We start from the raw sequence: 20788 nt of genomic DNA on the forward strand, positions 1-20788 counted from the left end.
TTCTACAACAATTAAATGCCAAACTAGTCATTCTCCAAAATATTCTGAGAAAAAAAAAGTCAAACTTTAAAGATCGTGGTTCACAAATGATCAACACAGGTCCCAGCGATGGCACAAAATGGTTCTAATTCAATGAATGCAGAATGTTAGTATCTTCATAATGAATGTTGAACTGGATACAGAGAATATGCACCTTACATGACCACAGAGAGGCCAGAATTTTATGTTTACCCTGTTCGTCAAGGTCTTTATCTGTACAGTCAAAATGAGAATGGTGATTTAAACAACTGAAGTGACAATACTCAGCCCACTGCTTTTGTGGAAGCCTAGATTGTCAATTACTGTAGCTATTTTAGAGGAATAAATTCAGTTGGATAGACAAAGCCACTTGACTTGAGTTTCAGTGTCACTCTCTGTTCTCCATACAGTGAGTTTGTAAACGCTCAGAAGTGGGGCTGGTAAAGCTTACAGCCTTTACATCTCAAATAGCTAATTTCTAATATTCAGGAAGGGAGGGCCTCCTGAATATTAACATGTTTAAACTTAGTGCCTTTAATCAACTTCGTGCCTGTAAGAGGTAATTTCTCCATTCTCAAAGCCTTGGCTTTTATCTGACCCCAATTGAGATTCCCATAAATTGACTCCATGACATGAGGTAATTCCTCAACTGTATTTCAAAAGATTATTTTGCTTCACTAATTACACATGACAGCTTCTGACATTCTCTGTAAGAAGGTATTTATGTAAACTTCATGGTCTGTCCACCATTATTCAAAACCAACCTGTATTAAAGGGTTAACCACTTCAACTGAGTCCCTAGGATCGACACATCTCTTAACCTGGCAATAATAATGGTAAGAATAGTGTTTATTCATACTTATTATATGCCAGGAACTTTAGATGTATTGATTCACTTAACGCAATGCCCTATGAGGTAAGTGCTATTATTACCCTCATTTTATAGGTGCCCTGGAGAGCTGAAGTAATGGCATGCTCAAAGTCATCATGGCTATTAAGTAAATGTGCACGTTGCATCTGAATTTAGGTAAACCGACTTCAGAGCCTATGTTTTTCCACTTCACTAAACTGCTGATTTATAGAAACCTCCAGAAGGGGAAAAAACCAGACACCTCTTGATGGTGTTTTCTATAACACACTTAGATCACCTAAAGGCTTGGAGTATAATTTTTCTATACATGGTTTATCTTTGTTGGCTTCTTATGCATGTCCTTTTGATCTCAACCCTTTGCCCCTGCCACATCCATGCTTAAGAGGTCAGTCATACGTGCCCTCTCTTGGGGGCTAGATTTGGCACTGAGTCACTCCATCCATGTGAGCTCCACTTGACTCTGCATCTCTGGTTCCAGATGTGTTTCTCTACTTTCTCCTTGTCCTCTCTCTTTTCCCTCCCAATATGTGTGTGCATAGTATTCCATAAGTAAATAGTAGTAACGTACAGGATGGTTCTCTTCCAAAACCCTCACAAAATGAATTTACAATTCCGACCATGACCACAAGTCTTAACCCTAAGTGCTAGGCAAAGTTTTGAGATTTATGGAGCAATGCCAAGCCCCACTTTTACCCCCGTTAATAGTAAGTCAAACCCCAGTCATGTGAGCAAACAAGAAGGCTATCTTACATCCCCCAGCTGTTGGATGGTTGAGTATGAACCTTCTTATTGTACTGAGGCTTGTGGTTGTGTGTCATATAGCAGTATGATGGCAATAGAAAATGGAAAAAGTCAATTATAATAGTGTCAAAATAAGACTAGCAATAACTAACATATATGGCAAGCGATGCTTTGAGGTTTTTTATGCATTACTCATTTAATCCTCACAAGGATTCTATGAAATTGTTGCCATCATTAACCCAATTTAACAGATGAGAAAACTGAAATCCAATAGGCTTAAGTATCTTTTCCAAGGTCACCCTGGGAAGTGGCAGTTTCCAGTCTGACTTAGGTAAATTTGCCTTCGGAAAGTTTATGCTCAACCACCCAGGGACACTGCATCTTAACAAAACTTCGAAGATGACACTGAATTTGACAATAAAAAAGTTGTTTGGAACATTTACCCATTAGCTTCAACTAAGTGATAGACTATAGCGGAGGATGAAGGATTGCAATGGAAAGTGAAGTACAGAGAAAGTGAGAGATTGCGGGGGCGGGGGCAGTTATTCCTTTAGGTCATTCTGTGAAAGAGATGACATGAAGAAAAGAGATGACAGTTGATTTAAAGGTGGTCCTAGATGACACTGAGGTTTTAACCTTGGGTTCTTTGGCTGTGTGTTTTATAGGACTTTGTATGTCTGAAAAGAGATATTGCATTCAGACTTCCTGAGTTAAAAACCAGCTTTACCCTCTATAAACATCCAACTTTAGGAATTTTTTAACCTTTTGAGATTTACTTTTTTTTAGCATACAAATACCTCAATGAGTTTTAAGAAGACTGAAGGACAGTATCCGAGAACATAGATAGTGGTTCCAAGTAGGTCAATTTCAGATATCTTTCCACAAGGGGAAACTCCAAATAGAAGGATAGGTAATAGTGAATAAAAGAACAAGCCAGAAGATAAGAAACAGAAAAGCTGGAAAACTGAATGCTTCTAGTCTTACCGGGGAGAAAGAAAACTTCCTTCTCAAAAACAGTTGAGAAAAAAAAAATGGGTGAACATAAATCTGCAAAGTGAAAGAAGGAGATCAAGGTATATCTCTCCTGATGAAACCATAAAATAATTTTGACTGGAGCCTCTAATTCTTAAATGTGACCAGTGACATCCTATAATTAAACCATTGGACCTTCTTTAGGGGCATTTGTCTCCCCTTCACTGCTCAGGTGCACAAATTTATTTTCAGAGTCAAAATACTTTTTAATTTATCACAAGTTATAATGCCTTGCAACTCACTATTGCATGATTTGTGGAAGTTGTTTAAATTTTCTAAACTACAATTTCCTTACCTATTCCACAGAAATAACGATAGCATATGCCTTATCATGTCTGAAGATTATGTGTGACATGTCACCGAAGAGAGAAAGTAAATATGAGCTATCCTTAGTAGGTATACTGCAGTCGCAATTGGCTTATGTTTATGCCTGAGATTATCCAGCACATTGTAGTAGTTAATGCCTATCTATGGAAAAGATGAATAAAGCATGATATTAGTTTAGCATAAAAGTAAAGCTTTTTTACATTTTTATCGTTTTAATAATAGAATCATATTATTACAAGAAAAGAACGCAGGATTCAATGGGAAAACTGGCATATGAATTAATAGCCAATAGTTTGGCATTATGATAGATTTACCTAGCACATATTTTATGAAATACTTCCTGTAAGCCAGGCATTATTCTAGGCCCTGTGGATGCAGAAATGAGTAAAAGAGATTAAGTTTTTGCCCACATGTACCTTACGTTTCCTGGGGATATACACAATATGTGAGACAACAAGCAAGTGTATAACATGACAACTGCTATGAAGAAAAGGTGATATAAAGGACCACAGGCCAACGGGGTCTCAGGGAAGACCTCTACGCAATGTGACATTTGTGCATGATGATATCAAGTGACTGCTGGAATCAGGAAGGCATCTCAACAGGGAAGATAATTAATTTTTTCAATATTTTTATTTTACTTTAAGTTCTGGATACATGTGCAGAATGTGAAGGTTTGTTACATAAGAATATATGTGCCATGGTGGTTTGCTGCACCTATCAACCCATCATCTCAGTTTTAAGCCCTGCATGCATTAGGTGTTTGTCATAATACTCTCCCTCCACTTGCTCCCCTGACAGGCCCCTGTGTGTGATGTTCCCCTCCCTGTGTCCACGTATTCTCATTGTACAGATCCCACTTACGAGCGAGAACATGTGGTGTTTGGTATTCTGCTTCTATGTTAGTTTGCTGAGAATGATGGTTTCCAGCTTCATCCATGTCCCTGCAAAAGACACAATCTCATCCTTTTTTGTCGCTCTGCAGTATTTTATGTGCCACATTTTCTTTATCCAGTCTATCACTGATAGGCATTTGGGTTGGTTCCAAGTCTTTTCTATTGTAAATAGTCCTGCAATAAACATAAATGTACATAAGTCTTTATAGTAGAATGATTTATAATCCTTTGGGTATATGGGAGAAAAATTTTGCAAACTACCCATCTGACAAAGGTCTAATATCTAGAATCTACAAGGAACTAGAATAAATTTACAAGAAAGAAAAAATCAAAAAGTGGACAAAGGATTTGAACAGACATGAAAAAAAGATCATCATCACTGATCATAAGAGAAATGCAAATTTTGAGTTTAGGAGATCAGATAGGAATAGATTATCTCAAATGCAGGTTTTGAGTTTAGGAGATCAGATAGGAATAGATGAGAAGCTGCAAAGTGGCAAATTATGAACATGAGCATTAGATAAAAGGCAAGATGGAATTGAATACATTTTTAAAGAACTACACATTTTACGTATCTATTAATAAGATAGCACAAAATCACTACCAATTGGCTATGGAGATGACAGAAGAGACATGCAAAGCTTCTCCATGTTCTGACTTGAGAGGCTGTGGTGATCACAGTGTCCTTGTCAACCAATTGAACAATAGCATCTGCATGGTCTCTACAACCCATAGGAAGATGCTTGGCAGAAACATAACTAAATATATAACAACATTAAGCCTCAGAATCTCCAAGTTCATAGCTCAAACCATAGATGGATCCATAGCTGCAACCCAGTCCTGTAAGTTTCCGAGGCCAGCAGTGATGTTTGTCAAACTTATTTCTACAAAAAGAAAATACTTTTATTCAGATTACCAAATTGCTCAGGTATCCTGAATTTTTATTCTATACACACATTCAATACAATATTGATTCAATTGATCTTTCATATTAATAGAGCATTTTTTGTTGATTAAAGAGTTTTTATATTGATTTGCATTATTAGAGTTTTCTATGACCAACTTGAGTGCAGTAATAAGATGTGACCGTGATTATTATGTCCAAAAAGTTTTTCCGAGTAGAGGAAAGAAAATTTAATTTTTGTTTCCATGTTTCAAGAAACTATTCATTCTCTAATTTTATCCTATAACATTAATCTTGGATCCTAAATTATGCAATCACTATTTCCTAGCATGTCTAGGTATACATGAGATATTTACCTCCCTCAAAATTAGGATCTATAGTTTTCATCTGGAAATTTTCTCTCTACATGCATTCAGAAGAATCATATGTTCTCATATCTTACTGGTATACTGTAATAGACATAAACAAAAATTCAGTTTTCCCAACAGAACTATTTAGTGACTGCAATTTAGAAATATCTCTCATGTTCCCAGCTTCCAATTCTTTAGCAATCTAACCAAGAATAAAACCACTCTTTTGTAATATACTTTTAAAAGCCACGGCATTCAGGAGCAGCACTAATTATATTTGGGTACAAATTAAACTTAACAGCATCTGGACGGTTCAGATCGGAAACCAAAAAGACCTTCAAACAAGGCAAGCACTTCAACCTAATGAGGATGGTTTTTGTTGTTTTTGCTTCCGTTGTTTAGTTTTCTAATTTGAAATACAAACTATGGTGTAGTAAAAAGGTAACAGTTTTTCTGTCTACAAGGTCATCTTCAGTAGGACATCATGTCTGTCTGGAGAAAATTACACAGAATAGTAACTTCAGTTACCATCATCTACAGGTGCTATTCTCTTGCACTGTTTGGTTAGAACATAAAATAATTAGCTAAAGCTAAAAACTAGTTTAATTAAATAATTTATTAACTCTTCTATTTTGTCCAAGGGATTTAAAACATACTAAACCTTACACGGCACAACCTCACTAACAAAATTAAGTATTTGCAAAGGCTAACTGCTGGAGTCGCTGTCCTTCAATTACAGCACTTGGACAGGTACCTGGCTCTCATTTCAACTTCTCAAAAGATCAATTATCTATGTTCAGTATCCTCATCTTACTACTATACATTTTATATATATATATGCAGAGAGAGAGATGTATATATCAAAGTTTCGCTATGCACCCCATAAATACATACCATTATTGTGTCAATTAAAAAATTAAATAAAACAAAACATAGACTGTGTTCTGAATGTGATTGGGCTCTTAACCTATGAATTTTTCTCTTTCTTTCTTTTTTGATTTCTTCCTTTCTTCCTTTCTTTTCTTCTCTCCAGTTTTTGCTTCCAATGTTTAGTTTTCAAAATTGAAATCAAAACTATAGTCTAGGTAAAAAGGTAACAGTTTTTCTATGAGAAATTATTGATAAAATAGTGCTCCTCTTTTAGATTTACAAGAAGATAAAAAGATTTTCTAAGATAAATAGTAGAGGTCCAAATTTGAATTTAAGTGGATTCAGACATGCCTGGTCATTTCAGAGAAACTGGCCGAACAGGCTTCTCTTGCTACTTTCAAAGTTGACTGAGAAACATAGCAGAGGAGGGGTCTATCTGTGTTCACTGTTGGTGTTCCATGATGCCTGGCCAGGGGTTGTGAACTTGTAAAACAAGCCAGAAAAGGACAGAATAATTTTCTGGGTGAGAATAAATTCCAAAGGAAAAAAGAGCCAGGCTCCTTGAACTTGACTGAGCAATGAAGCCAGAGTTGACAGCCAAGAAGGGCTCTTATCAGTAAAGCCTCCAGTGTATTCTCATCCGACTTTGTGTCATCATCCATTCATGACAAGCTACATAGACTAGTAAGAGCCTCTAATAAAGTGCAACAAAAATAGAAAGCATCTGCTCCTGCTTACCTCAAGTTTTCTTTCTTTTAGTGTATATTTTTTTAATTTTTTATTTTTGTGGGGACATAGTAGGTTTTATATATATTTATATACATATATGGACATGAGATATTTTGGCAGAGGCTTTTAAAGTGTAATGATTAAGTCATGGGAAATGGGATAGCCCTGTCCTCAAGCACTTATCCTTTGTGTTCCAAACAATCCAGTTATACTCTTTGAGTTATTTTAAAATGTACAATTAGATTATTATTGGCTATAGCCCCCAGTTGTGCTATTAAATACTAAGTCATTATCTATTATTTCTAGTTTTTTGCATCTATTAACCATTCCCACTCCCCTCCCCCAATACCCTTTCCAGCCTTTAGTAACCATTCTTCTATCTCCATGAGTTCCATTGCTTTGATTTTTAGATCCCACGAATAAGTGAGAACATGTGATGTTTGTCTTTCTGTGCCTGACTTAGTTCACTTAACATAGGAAACTCCCAGGACATTAGTCTTGGCAGAAATTTCTTGAGTAATACCCAATAAACACAGGCAATCAAGACCAAAATGGACAAATGGGGTCACATGAAGTTAAAAAGCTTCTGCACAGTAAATGAGCCAATCAACGAAGTGAAGCAACAACCCACAGAATTGGAGAAAACATTTGCAAACTAACTCCATTTTTTTTTTTTTTTTTTGAGACAAAGTTTCGCTCTTGTTACCCAGGCTGGAGTGCAATGGCACGATCTCGGCTCACCACAACCTCCACCTCCTGGGTTCAGGCAATTCTCCTGCCTCAGCCTCCCGAGTAGCTGGGACTACAGGCATGTGCCACCATGCCCAGCTAATTTTTGTATTTTTAGTAGAGATGGGGTTTCACCATGTTGACCAGGATGGTCTCAATCTCTTGACCTAGTGATCCACCCTCCTTGGCCTCCCAAAGTGCTGGGATTATAGGCATGAGCCACTGTGCCTGGCCTAACTCCAATTTTTTTGTACAGCATTGTACCACTGGGTTCCAGTGCCCCATTGCAGTGGGTTGTTTCAGTCCTATATGAGACAATAGCCTTCAGGTAGATGCTAAATATAGAGTGTAGTTCTGACCAGGAAATGAGTGAAACATCCCAATCTCCTTCTCACAACTGCAACTGAAGGTGGAAAGAAGGCAAAGATATGCTTGGCCAGAACAATGGTATCAAAAAGACATTCAGCTAACAGTAATGTTGCAGAGCAGGATATGAGAATGACACTGTCCTTAGTGATTCCAGGAACACTTGAGGGATACTTGAGAGGAGATGACATCCTCAGTAAATAGACAGGGCCAAGTTATTTTAAATTTCTTGTTAAGATGGTGTCTTATTTGTTCTCAAGCTTCCATTAACATACTAAACCAGAAACATTTTTCATCATATTCCACCATGGAGGTGCAGATCTTACTGCTTCATAAGTAAACTTTTATATTAGATTCAAAACAAAATGTTAAATAACAATGAAAGCATTGAAAAGAACCAAATATTTATATTTCGATTCATTTATTTGATAAAAGGAAAATACAGGTTTTTGCTAAGATCTTGATCGAAAGATAACATCATGGCAATGGTAAAAAAAAAAAAATAAAGCAAATTGGGAACAAATTAGAGTGGTTATACATGAATATGCTCTCAGATGACAGATTCCAAAAGTAAAAAGACAACAGATATTTATAGAAGCAGCTTAACCATTGATAAATATCTATCCATCGATGCTGAAGACAATAGAATGGATGTTTCCGGAATGAAAGCACAGGATAGGACCAAACACATTTGGAAGTTTCTCCTCTGCTTCCAATTTCAGCAAGTCATTTAGTAAGAGCCAGAGAATCCGTATCCTCCATAGCATGATGGACGGCAGCATCCATATCCGTAGCCTCCGAAGCCAGAGCCATATCCGTAGCCCCCATAGCCACAGCCATAGCCAATTCTGCGGAATCTGCCACATCCACAGCCATAGCCATAGCCCAGGCCACCGAAGCCTCCACAGCCATAGCCCAGGCCTCCGTAGTAGCTGCCGTAGTAATTCATGGTGTCAGGAGTAGTGAGTTGATTTGCTGTGCAGGTGAAATCCTGAGTGTGAATGCCAGCATGTGTATAAGGAGGCTTATATACCCTGGTCAGAGCATGTAATGAGCATGTGCCCCTCTTTTTGTGTCATTCCATGAATTATACTTGCATGAGGCAGCTCATTAATCTATTGTCCCCTGACAACACTCAGTAAGAATGCCTGAGCTTGTTTGGCTACCTAGTTAGGTTGTCCCTGAGCGTGTTGCTTTAATTTTATTAGAAGGGATTGCTGTTTCTTCAAAGTCTAAACATACCAAACTCTAAATAGAATTATTTATTACCAGTCAAGTAACATCAGTCACATTAAATATTCTTGAATTTCTAATTAAATATATTCTCATCACAAGCATTTTTGGAAGTTGTTATAATTGATTCTACAAAATTTCAAGAATTAGTCAAGGTCAAGACTCTTAAACCCATCAATTTTTTCATAAAGCACACATATTTTGTAGCATGCGAAGCAAGAAAGATTTGATTCACCTGTGTGTGTCCCTGAAAGAAACAAATGTCCCCTAATTTATAGACTTTTAAAACTTTGATCATGCACAATTGTTATATTTATTTTAGGCTTTGCACACCAGCATGCGAAACATTTGTTTTGTTTGAAGAATATAGCACAATTGTAGTCACAAGTAGAGAGACTCTTACAGGGATCAAAAGTCCATCTCATGTGAAGTATTTCCAGAGTTTTCTATTTATATCCCAAGTCCCTTTTCCATTATATGTTCTACCCTCACTGTTACCCAAAAATTAGGATTATAATCTGCTTTCATACAGAATGGTTTATCTTTTTCTACTTTTTGTCATTAATTCACCTCTCTTGTATCTTTCGCTGATCTCACTTCAAACTTCACCCAACTTTTTTTTCTCCACAATTCATTACTATATCCAGGTAAAGTCTGAAGTAGGTAAAATGTTCTGGCTACAACCTATTTACTCAAGTCAACATGTGTTCTTTCCAAGTAGATCTCCATAGTCAATATTTGCTCTTGTCTTTGTCTATTCAGTGCTTATGTTTTTTGTTGTGTTTTGTTTTCCAGTGCTTTCTAGTTTGCCTTTTCTAAGATATCAACTAGATCTTCCTAAGATACTGATTACAGTGTTTCTTATTTTAGACATATTTCAACTCTTCAAATTATCAGAAATTTTAAAAATATTTGTGCAACTTAGAATAACAAGAAATTCTCTAAATGTGAGGCACAATTATGAAAAATATAGAAAAGAAGGAGTATCTCTTTAAGGAGAGCTGACCAGAGAGTCCCTCAGCTTAGCACAGAGAGTTAGAAATACCCAAGCCTTCCCTCATACCTGATTAAACCTCATCCAGATTTACCTATATCTTGAAACTTGGAACTCCAAAAACATATCAGTTTTATATGACTATAATCAAACTGCTAAGCTTTTTTTTTAGATTTATGAGTAGTTGAATGACACATTTTTAAAAGTTTTACTTCATTTAAAATTTTTATTGATATATATTTTACATACTTATGAGATACATGTGATATTTAATTGCATGTATAGAATGTAAATTGTTTAAGGTAGAATATTTGAGATATCCATCACTTTGAATATTTATCATTTCTTTCTGTTGGGAATAAATCATGTTCTCTCCTCTAGCTGCTTTGAAATACACAATATATTGTTGTTAACTGTAATCACTCTACAATAGAACTTATACCTTTCATCCAACTTCTATCACCCCTCCACCCACACACTCTTCCCAGCCTCCAATATCTATCATTCTGTTCTCTACATTCATAAGATCAACGTTTTAGCTCCCATTTATGAGTGAGAACATGTGATATCTGTCTGTTTCACTAAACATAATGACTTCCAGTTCAAGTGACACTGTGTTTTTTGTTTGTTTTACAATGTGGTATTTCTCTGATCTGCTGAGTGTCAAAATAAAGCCTTGTATTTAGTTGGCATTCAAAAATATTATTTGAATAAATTACATGACTTTGACATCAAAGCAAGGGCCATGGATAGCATAACATGAGCAACTTACCGGCTATTCTGGGAAATGTTGTAAGGCTGAACATGAGTTCCAACAAGATTTCGGCTGTCAGAGTAGTGTTTAATCAAACACTAGGCTTCCTCTTTGATGCCTGTGTTACTATAACCCAATCTCATCTCATTTTTATTCTCCATTTCAGAAAATCAGTCAAGTGATAAAATATGGGTAACCCCCCATATAGGTACCGAGGAAGGAGAGCTCAGCAGAATCCTAGCACAATTAGTGTCTGAAGAATGTCTCAGTTTATAGTGTTACTACTCAGTTATCTCCTTTTATATAATCCTTTATATATAATCACATATTAGTTTGTAGAATTAGGGCCTGAAGAATACGTCAGTTTATAGTGTTACTACTCAGTTATTTCCTTTTATATAATCTTTTATATAGAATCATATATTCGTTTATAGAATTAGGGCTTGAAGAATATCTCAGTTATAGTGTTAGTACTCAGTTATTTCTCTTTATATAATTCTCTATGTAAAATCATATATTAGTTTATAGAATGAGTGTCTAAAGAATATCTTACCACTCAGTTATTTACATATATATATATATATATATATATATATATATATATATCTTAGTTCATAATCAGAGGAATGCCTAGAGTAGACATGGTACAGAGCGTGAATTAAGGAACGAGCAGCTTATAGTCAGAGGAATGTCTGGAGCAGACACAGTGCAGAGCATGATTTAAGGGAAAAACAGTTATATCAGTACAAGAACCCATGGTCCAGGTGGCAGCGTTTAATATCACAAAGATACCCGCTGTATAACAGGCTTTGGGCAAGAACCACTGCTCCTGATAAAGGAGTTTTGACCATTTCTTGAAAGGATGAGGTTTCACTGAAATTTATCTTCATTTATATATATATATATATATATATATATACACACACACACTTCATTCATATATATACAGATATGAATATATATATATGAATATGCATATGCATTATATGCATGTGTATGTGTATATGCACATACATATATATGCATTATAATGTACATATATGTATATGTATATATAAAAATACATTGTATATATACATGTATATATGTATCCATATCCATATATGCATATACATATGTATGTTTTTATATAGTCCACTGTGTGCCTGGAAAAGCTGCAGACACTCAATGTTAGCAGTGAAAGCAGCCAGGAGAACTATACCCTGCAGGGCCACTGAAGAAGAGCTGCCCAATGCCCTGGGAGTCTACCCCTTGCATCAGTGTGGCCTGGATGTGAGACACGGAGTAAAAGGAGATTATTTTGAAGCTTTACTATTTCCATGACTGGCCTACTGAGTTTTGGACTTGTTTGGGGCCTATATGTTTTGGCCAACTTCTCCCTTTGGAATGGGAGCATTTACACATTTATAGCCGTACCCCCATTTGTATCTTAGAAGTAAGTAACTTGTTTTTAAATCCCCTTAAGGTAACAGATACTGTGTTACTAAACCAGCAGCTTGGTAGAAGCTAGTGAATCCAGATCCTCTACCATGATGGGCAACAGCAGCCATCTCCATAGCCTCTGTAGACACAGCCATATTTACAGCCTCCATAGCCCAGTCTGTGAAAACTGCCAAATCCACAGCTGTAACCATAGCCCATGCCACAAAAGCCTTCATAGCCATAGTCCAGACCTCTATAGTAACTGTCATAGTAGCTCATGGTGTCAGGAATAGTGAGTTCGGTTTGATGTCCAAGGCAAGGACCTGAGTATGAATATCAGCATGTTTAGGGAATGCTTATACCCTGAGCAGAAGACGTGATAAACATGGCTATCCTTTCACGGCATTCCAATTTTTTTAATTTACTCAATGCAAATCATCAATCTGTTAACACAAGGAGAGACACAAACTCATTAAAATCTTTGAGCTGGCTTAGTTGCATGGTTAGAATGCCCTTGAACTTTTCTTTTTTCTTTTTTATATGGAATCTTTATCTTGTTATCCAGGCTGGAGTGCACTGGTGTGATTTTGGCTCACTGCAACCTTTGTCTCATGGGTTCAAGTGATTCTCCTCCCTCAGCCTCCCAGGTAGCTGGGATTACAGGCACCTGCCACCATGCCTAGCTAATTTTTGTATTTTTAGTAGAGATAGGGTTTTACCATGTTGTCCAGGCTGGTCTAGAACTCCTACCTCAGGTGATCCATCTGCCTTGGCCTCTCAAAGTGCTGAGATTACAGGCATGAGCCACCATGCCCAACCAATACATTTTTTTAAAATGACAAAATAATCTGCATCTTCAAAGTTACACAATTAAAAAATCCTAAATAGAATTCTTCATCACTAAGCATATTGAATTATTTGTATTTGACAATGTGTTTTCATTAGATATTTTCTCATTTCTCATTTTTATATCATTCCTTAGATTACTCTATTTTACCACCACTTAGATTTAAATACATTGATCAAGTTTAAAACTTTTAAATCTAGTAAACCCTTCAAATATCAAATATATTTATTGAGTTGAAAAATTAAGGCTCTCCCTCCTTCAAAAGGAAACAAACTTTTTGAAGAAATAAATTTTCTGATTAGCTGTGGTAAATACAAAGTAATGAAAAATACATAGTAGGCATAATATAAAACTACTTTAACTTCTACATCAGCTTGCAAAACATCATTCTGGTTTATCGATATAATAAACAAACTCACTTTTACACCAGCCTGAACAGCTATTCAAAAATTTTCTCTCCAGGTGGGGCACAATGGCTCACTCCTGTAATTCTGGAGGCCAAGGTGGGAGGATTGCTTGAGCTCAGGTGTAATAGTTTGTTTTACACTGATGATAAAGATATACCTGAGACTGGGAAGAAGAAGAGATTTAATTGGACTTACAAATTCCACATGGCTGGGGTGGCCTCAGAATCATGGCAGGAGGTGAAAGGCACTTCCTATATGGTGGCAGCAAGAGAAAATGAGGAAGAAGCAAAAGCAGAAACCCCTGATAAACCTATCAGATCTCATGAGACTTATTCATTGTCATCAGAATAACATGGAAAAGACCAGCCCCCATGATTCAATTATCTCCCCTGTATCCCTCCCACAACATGAGGGAATCATGGGAGATACAATTGAAGTTGAGATTTAAATGGGGACACAGCCAAATTTTATCACCAGGAGTTTGAGAATACATACATATAGATATGCATATAGATGTTACAGTTGAAATCTAGATGAAGATAACATCAAAATTAAGAGGTTCGATTCTCTAAATCAGAACAGTAAAATATTACAGAGATCGTGAGTCTAAGAAACCATCTTTATGTCCCCCATAAATTCAGTCATGTTATGTAAACTGAGCAGAACTTTCAAGATATCCTCTTTGGTTTCATGAAGGAAGAAAATATACTGGGAATAAAGACTTCATGGTGGCACCTGCATTCAGAAGACCTTGGCAATAAGCCTGATCCTGACTCTGCCACTAGAACTGGTGTAAGCTTTCTGAATGTTTTTGCTGTTGTCCTGGTTATTTAACCTAAAAGATTAAATGAATGTAACTGCTACCACTTAATGTCTGTTCTAGGTCAGCAACATTTGGTGCTACTGTGTGACTCAATCAAACACATTTAACAAGTTTTGACCAATTTAAACAAAATGTCTTGATTTTGTATTGTTTGTTGAATATATCATTTTACTTTAGAAAAAAAGTTGATATTCATTTATGTCTGTTTAAAATTTCATCAACAAAATGCCCCCTTTCTTCCTATTTTTATCAGGGGAGTGATTTAACTGAAATTCAGCTTTGTAAGAAAGCTCTTTGGATCAAAGTGTTCTTGTCATCAGCTTGAGCTAAAAAATAAATTAGTTGACAATAAAGTCTTGTTTCTTTCCTTTGTTAAGTTGCAAGTTTTTTGATATAATGATAATGGGGAAGAAGATAGCCATATCAGGCCATGAAGATCAAGGAAGATCATAGAAAATCTAGTTGAAAAAAATTAGCTAAAATGTTTTGAGTTAAATAGATTAATCCAATGTGAAAGAAATTCTATACTAATTTAATAGTTACATACATCAGTTGTTCAATGGAAATCTCAAATAAATTAATGTGTGGAAGAGTATGATAGGGTGAGGTTATACCAAATACAGTAATTCTTGGAAAGATAATAAACTTTCATAATTAACCTAGTAATATGGTTTGATCTGTCACTATTTGCTTGCTTTTACAATAAAAAGAAACAAATTTTGAATGAATAGAAGGATTCATTACACATTCATAGTTACTTGACAGAAACTTCCTGAATTAAATAAAATATATATGCTTGATATATAAATATATAGACATGTCAAATTGGTATTAATTTTTGTTGTTGCCTTAAATCTGAATATTATCTAAATAAAAGCAAAATGTTGAAAAACATCAGATTTTTAACCATTTTGAAGTTTTTGTTTTTATTTTAATCTATTATTATTATTCTTTGGAACTATTTGTTTATCTATCTGCACGCATGTTTATGCAGTATGTGAAAAAACATAGATTCTCAGCCAAGGAGATAGCTTCTCTCGCTGACAATTGAGTAGAATGTAACTGTCATCACTTACATATAACTGAGTTTCATGAACAAAACAGAACCATATTGTATTTTCAAATTAGAATGTTTTATTGGAAGATAAATAGATACTTCAACCAGTTATAAAAGCAAAAGTAGAGGATACTAGGATTATGACAGAGATATGGGTGTAAATGGCAAAATTGCCTGAAGTTCTGAGATGTTAAATTATTTTGTGCAAATAGCTCCAGCATGACCTTTGTTGTCCAATGGTTGAAGTCACCTTTGGGATGTCCTCTTGTAATTTGAAACACTGTGTTGCTGGGGCAGTAGTTTAATAGAATCCAGAGAATCCATACCCTCCATAGTATGATGGGTAGCAGGAACCGTATCCATAGCCTCCAAAGCCAGAGCCATATCCGTAGCCTCCATAGCCACAGCCATAGCCATAGCCCAGTCTGCGGAAGCTGCCACATCCAGAGCCATAGCCATAGCCCAGGCCACCGAAGCCTCCACAGCCATAGCCGAGACCTCCGTAGTAGTTGCCGTAGTAGCTCATAGTGTCGCAGGTATTGAGTTTGGTTTGCTGCTCAAGGCAAGGTTCTGAGTGTGAATGTTGACATCTCAGGCGGGCATGCTTATATACCCTGACAGATCACGTGACAAACACTTGCTGCCTATTTTAGTGTAATTCTATATGTTACACTTTGCTGACCCAATCCTGACATCTGAAGAAGCCCTCAAACTAATTAAAGTGTTTGAGCTTCCATTGCTGTCTTGCCATGCTGTCCCTTTAACGTATTGCATCACTTTTATGAGAAGAAATTGCTGTAGCTTCAAAGTCTGTACATACCAGACCTCAAATAGACTTCTTCGTAGGCATAATGTATTACACAGCTGGTAAGGCTATGTTTTGAAATTAAGTATTGCTTCATCCTTAATTTCAAATTGGATGGCTTTCCTGGAATTGTTTTGCTTCATTTATGATTAAATAAAAGACCCTGGTTAAATTCAAGGCCCTGAAATTTATCACATTCTTTCAGAGGTATCTTGTACCTCAGGTGAGGTCCCTTTTTAAAGGGAGGAAAACATTTGAAAGACTGGAGCTGTCTGCTCCCCTGCTATGCATAACAGTAAAGAACTTCACAGGGTAAAAAAGTTAAAGCCATCGTTCTCCTATTATTCTAGAACATTGGCCATCATAATGAATATTCTCTTTTATTTGGTTTTACTAGTTTAAAAAATAAAAACCTCTTTGATTTAACAACATAATAGAATATTGCTCAAGCACTGAAGTCAAATCACAGTAATGAAAAGATCTATTTTATAAGCAGCTTTACAAACCGTTCAAATTTTCTTTTTCATACCCTGACTCCCTTACTGGCATATTAGACATCCAAGGTGCTACCAAAAATACAGGTTATATTGCCCCCTCTCTTATAAACACCATTCATTCCCTTTCCCTGATCCACACAATTGTCCTCTTATCAATACAGTCTTTTAATTCCCATTAGGGTCTGGGACTAAGTGAGATGGTGAAATATATAAATTCTCTATACTTAAATTCGTATATATTATATTATCTTCATTTTTTCATATTTTTGCCTTTATATTCCTTTTACCTATTGTGCGTTCCTCTTTTTTCCTAAAAGAAAATAGCTAACTAATCTTTACTAAGATGTTAAGTACTTATTAAAGCACTAGATGTTACAAATATATGCCATCACCAAGGAACCTGGGAAATTCAGTAAGAGATGGTTAGCACTGTGAATGTATTATAAATCCCTCAAAATATGTATAATGTAAAAACACAGGATGAAGAGAATAACAATTAAAGACAAAGAGTACCTCAGCTGACTCTAAGAAGTTAGTCACCTAGACCTGAGGCTGATTCCAAACCCCACCCACAAACGCCCTTAACTTTAAGCTTAAATATATAATTTCTTATTGAATTTTTATTATTTTGAATATACTGTTCAGCTTTTGATTAGTTTATGAGTAATTTTCAAATTATACTTTCAAATTATACATTTATCCAACTGGATTTGTTGGCTGCAGTTCAATGACCAGTATGCAATAGAAACTCAATATATTAATGTTGAATAGACAAATGAATTCTAAAGTTCTTACACATAAAAAAGTTACATCTCATTGGAATACACAATACTATACATGTATCCAAAAATAAGAATTTAGAAGAGAAATTAGCTCAAATAGCTTTCTTTTTTTAGAGGAACAAATCACCTATCATTTTATTTGCTTTTTCCTTGCTATTGTTTAAGGTATATTTAAAAATACTTAAATCTTAAGTATACAAGCTGGTGATATTTTGCTTATACTTATGGACCACCTATATCAAGCATAGTGTAATTCCCCATATCTGTCTCTTGACTCTACCAGTCAATATTATTGCTTGTAGAGTAACTATTAGCTTTCTAGATAAGGTTTTCTTGTTCTGTACTTCACTTTGGTAGTTTCATATAGTATACTGACATTTTCCATTTCCATCCCCAATTATTCTGTGTATCACTGTCCATTTGGTAGATCTCTATCACAGGTAATGTGAATTTTGTTGTTTTAATTTGTGAAAAGTAGTCTACTACATGAATAGAGCACAACTGATTTATGATTCTACTCTGGTAGACCTATATTTGAAGAATTTAGTAGTTTCAGTTTTGATTTGATTTTGTTTTTTCAGCTAGCACGAGCAATTCCACAGTTAGGAGAGTACAGATAGTGGATGTCAGCAGACATAGTATAGACAATTATAAGATAGTAAATATTCCTAACATCTTAGATGCTAAATGTTTTTTATCTTGGACTGATCCAGTGTGACCTTATTTGATTCAATATTTGGTTAATTTGGATGTTCTTATGACCTCTGATGTTGGGTCCTCAGGGTAGAATTTCAGTAGAATTTAGAGAATCTATATCCTCCATAGCATGATGGGCGGCAGCAGCCATATCCGTAGACTCCAAAGCCAGAGCCATATCCGTAGCCACAGCCATAGCCCAGTTTGCGGAAGCTGCCATATCCACAGCCGTAGCCATAGATTAGGCCACCAAAGCCTCCACAGCCATAGCCTAGGCCTCTGTAGTAATTGCCATAGTAACTCATGGTGTCAGGAGTGGTAAGTTGGTTTGCTGCTGGAGGCAAAGTCCTGAGTATGAATGGCAGCAGGTGTAGAGGGAGGCTCGTATACCTTAGTCAGAGCACATGATGAGTCACATGCATATCTGATTTTGTGTGTCTGTGTTTTTTTAATTAGTTACTTAACACAAATCATTCATTTTCCTCTGACACTAGGAGAGGCCCTCACATTCATTAAATTGTTTGAGCTTGCTTTGTTGCTGAGTTAGGGTGGCCCTTAAAAGTTATTGCATCACTTAATGAGAAGAAATTGCTGTATCTAAAGTCTTGGCATACCAGACCCTAAATAAATTTTTTCGTAGCTAGGCATATACATCAATCATATTTTATGATGTTGTGTTTTTCAGTTAAATATTCCTTCATCTCTGGTTTTCTTTGAATTGCTGTGCTTCACTGACAAATTAAATTAAAGAAATGGGTAAAATGCAAAGCTCTACAATCTATCATACCTTTTATCTTATTCCTCAGTTCCCCACCCTAAAGGTGAATTATCTAACTCCTGTGGAGATAAGAAAACAGAGGCATTCGAAAGCCAAAAGACATCAACTCAACCATTCTGAACACCAATAAAGAACTCTAGAAAAAAAAAGAGTGTATATTTTCTTTAATTTTAGAACATTATAACTACTATTTTTCTTTGCATGCTATCTTGACTAGTAAAAAAATTCTGTGTCTTACAATTTATGAACCAATATTAATATATAATTATAAACTGGAATCCATAATTTAGGTTCGAATTCACTCTTTGTATTCTATGGTTCTATGGTCTTTGACAATGATGGGACAATATTGTTCAGAAACAGATAAAAAAAAACAGTAATTGAAAATTTATCTCAAAAGCAGCTTTAAAAACTGACCAGAATATATATTTTTTCAAATCCTCACCCATTTTTCTGGAAAGACACACACCCAAGGTGCTCCCAAACATGTATATTGCATTTCATCTTCCTCCTTGTGTTTATATTCAGCATTTTCTACCATTTCCTCACACATATATCTGATATCTTATGCAATCTTTCTTTAAAATCCATAGATTTTATTTTTAGAACTGCTTTACATTTACAGAAAAATTAAGGATGAAATACAGAATATGCCTATACTCAGTCACACATATAAATGTTTTTCTGTATTGTTAATATATTGCAGCTGAGTGCAGTGGCTCATACCTGTAATCCGAGCACTTTGGGAGGCTGAGGCGGGTGGATCACCAGCTAAGGAGTTCAAGACCAACCTGGCCAAGATGCTGAAACCCTGTCTCTACTAAAAATACAAAATACCAAAAAATTAGCCAGGCGTGGTGGTGGATGCCTGTAATTCTAGCTACTCGGGAGGCTGAGGCAGACAATTGCTTGAACCTGGGAGGTGGAGGTTGCAGTTAGCCGAGATTGCACCACTGCACTCTAGCCTGGGTGACAGAGAGAGACTCTATCTCAAAAAAAAAAAATATATATATATATATATATATATGTATATATATATATAATATTATATATATTATATCTCAAAAAATATATATATGTATATATATATAATATTATATAATATTATATATATACATATATGGCATTGGTATTGTATATCTACTGTGATTGATGAACCAATATTGATATATTATTACTGTATTATGTGTGGTATATTATTAAAGTTCATAGTTTAATTAAGGTTTATTCTTTATGCCATACAGTTCTATGGGTTTTGACGAATTCATAAAGTCATGGAGCCACTATTACACAAAATAGTTTTACTGCCCTGAAAATTGCCTGTTCTCCACCTGCTCTTTCCTCACTTTTCCCAAACTTTTAAAAATTACTGATTTTTTTTTTCAGAATGTTGTAGTTGGAATTGCCCAGTATTGTGGCCTTTTCACATTGACTTCATTTGCTTAGAGATAGGCTTTTAGGATTATCCATTCCTTTCTTGATAGCTCATTGGTTTTTACCACTGGATAATATTCCATTGTATGAATATACTATAGAAAGATTAACCATTCACTTTTTGAAGAGCGTGTTGGTTGCTACCAACTTTGGGCAATTATGAATAAAACTTCTATGTACATTTGTATTCAGGTTTTTGTGTAGACGTGTTTTATCTCATTCAGGTAAATACCAAAAAGTACAATTACTGGATTGTATGGTAAGAGCATGTTTAGCTTTATAAGAAACTGCCAGATTGTCTTCCAAAGTTACTCTTTCATTTTGCACTCGCATAAGCAATGAATGTGAGTCCCGCTGCTGCATATTCTCGCCGACATTCTCGCCAGCATTTGTTGCTGTCAGTCTTTTGAACTTTGGCCATTTGAA

General features: G+C 35.6%; 2 protein-coding genes and 1 pseudogene across 2 annotated transcripts; all 3 read right to left on the minus strand.

Moving 5' to 3' along the window:
• Positions 1–8252: 8252 nt before the first annotated feature.
• Positions 8253–8836, minus strand: LOC108589393 (keratin-associated protein 19-5-like). Its single transcript, XM_017967122.4, has one exon. It carries the CDS (start codon positions 8780–8782, stop codon positions 8564–8566), a length of 219 nt encoding a protein of 72 aa, XP_017822611.3. The 5' UTR covers positions 8783–8836; the 3' UTR covers positions 8253–8563.
• A 6588-nt stretch (positions 8837–15424) lies between these two features.
• LOC100895949 (keratin-associated protein 19-5-like) lies at positions 15425–15952 on the minus strand. Its single transcript, XM_017967135.4, has one exon. The coding sequence runs from the start codon at positions 15894–15896 to the stop codon at positions 15672–15674; it is 225 nt and encodes a 74-aa protein (XP_017822624.1). The 5' UTR covers positions 15897–15952; the 3' UTR covers positions 15425–15671.
• A 2231-nt stretch (positions 15953–18183) lies between these two features.
• Positions 18184–18455, minus strand: LOC100388311 (keratin-associated protein 19-4-like; annotated as a pseudogene).
• Between the last annotated feature and the right edge of the window lie 2333 nt (positions 18456–20788).

The sequence above is a fragment of the Callithrix jacchus genome, chromosome 21, assembly GCF_049354715.1.
Source record: "Callithrix jacchus isolate 240 chromosome 21, calJac240_pri, whole genome shotgun sequence".
In the NCBI taxonomy this organism is placed as follows: domain Eukaryota; kingdom Metazoa; phylum Chordata; class Mammalia; order Primates; family Cebidae; genus Callithrix; species Callithrix jacchus.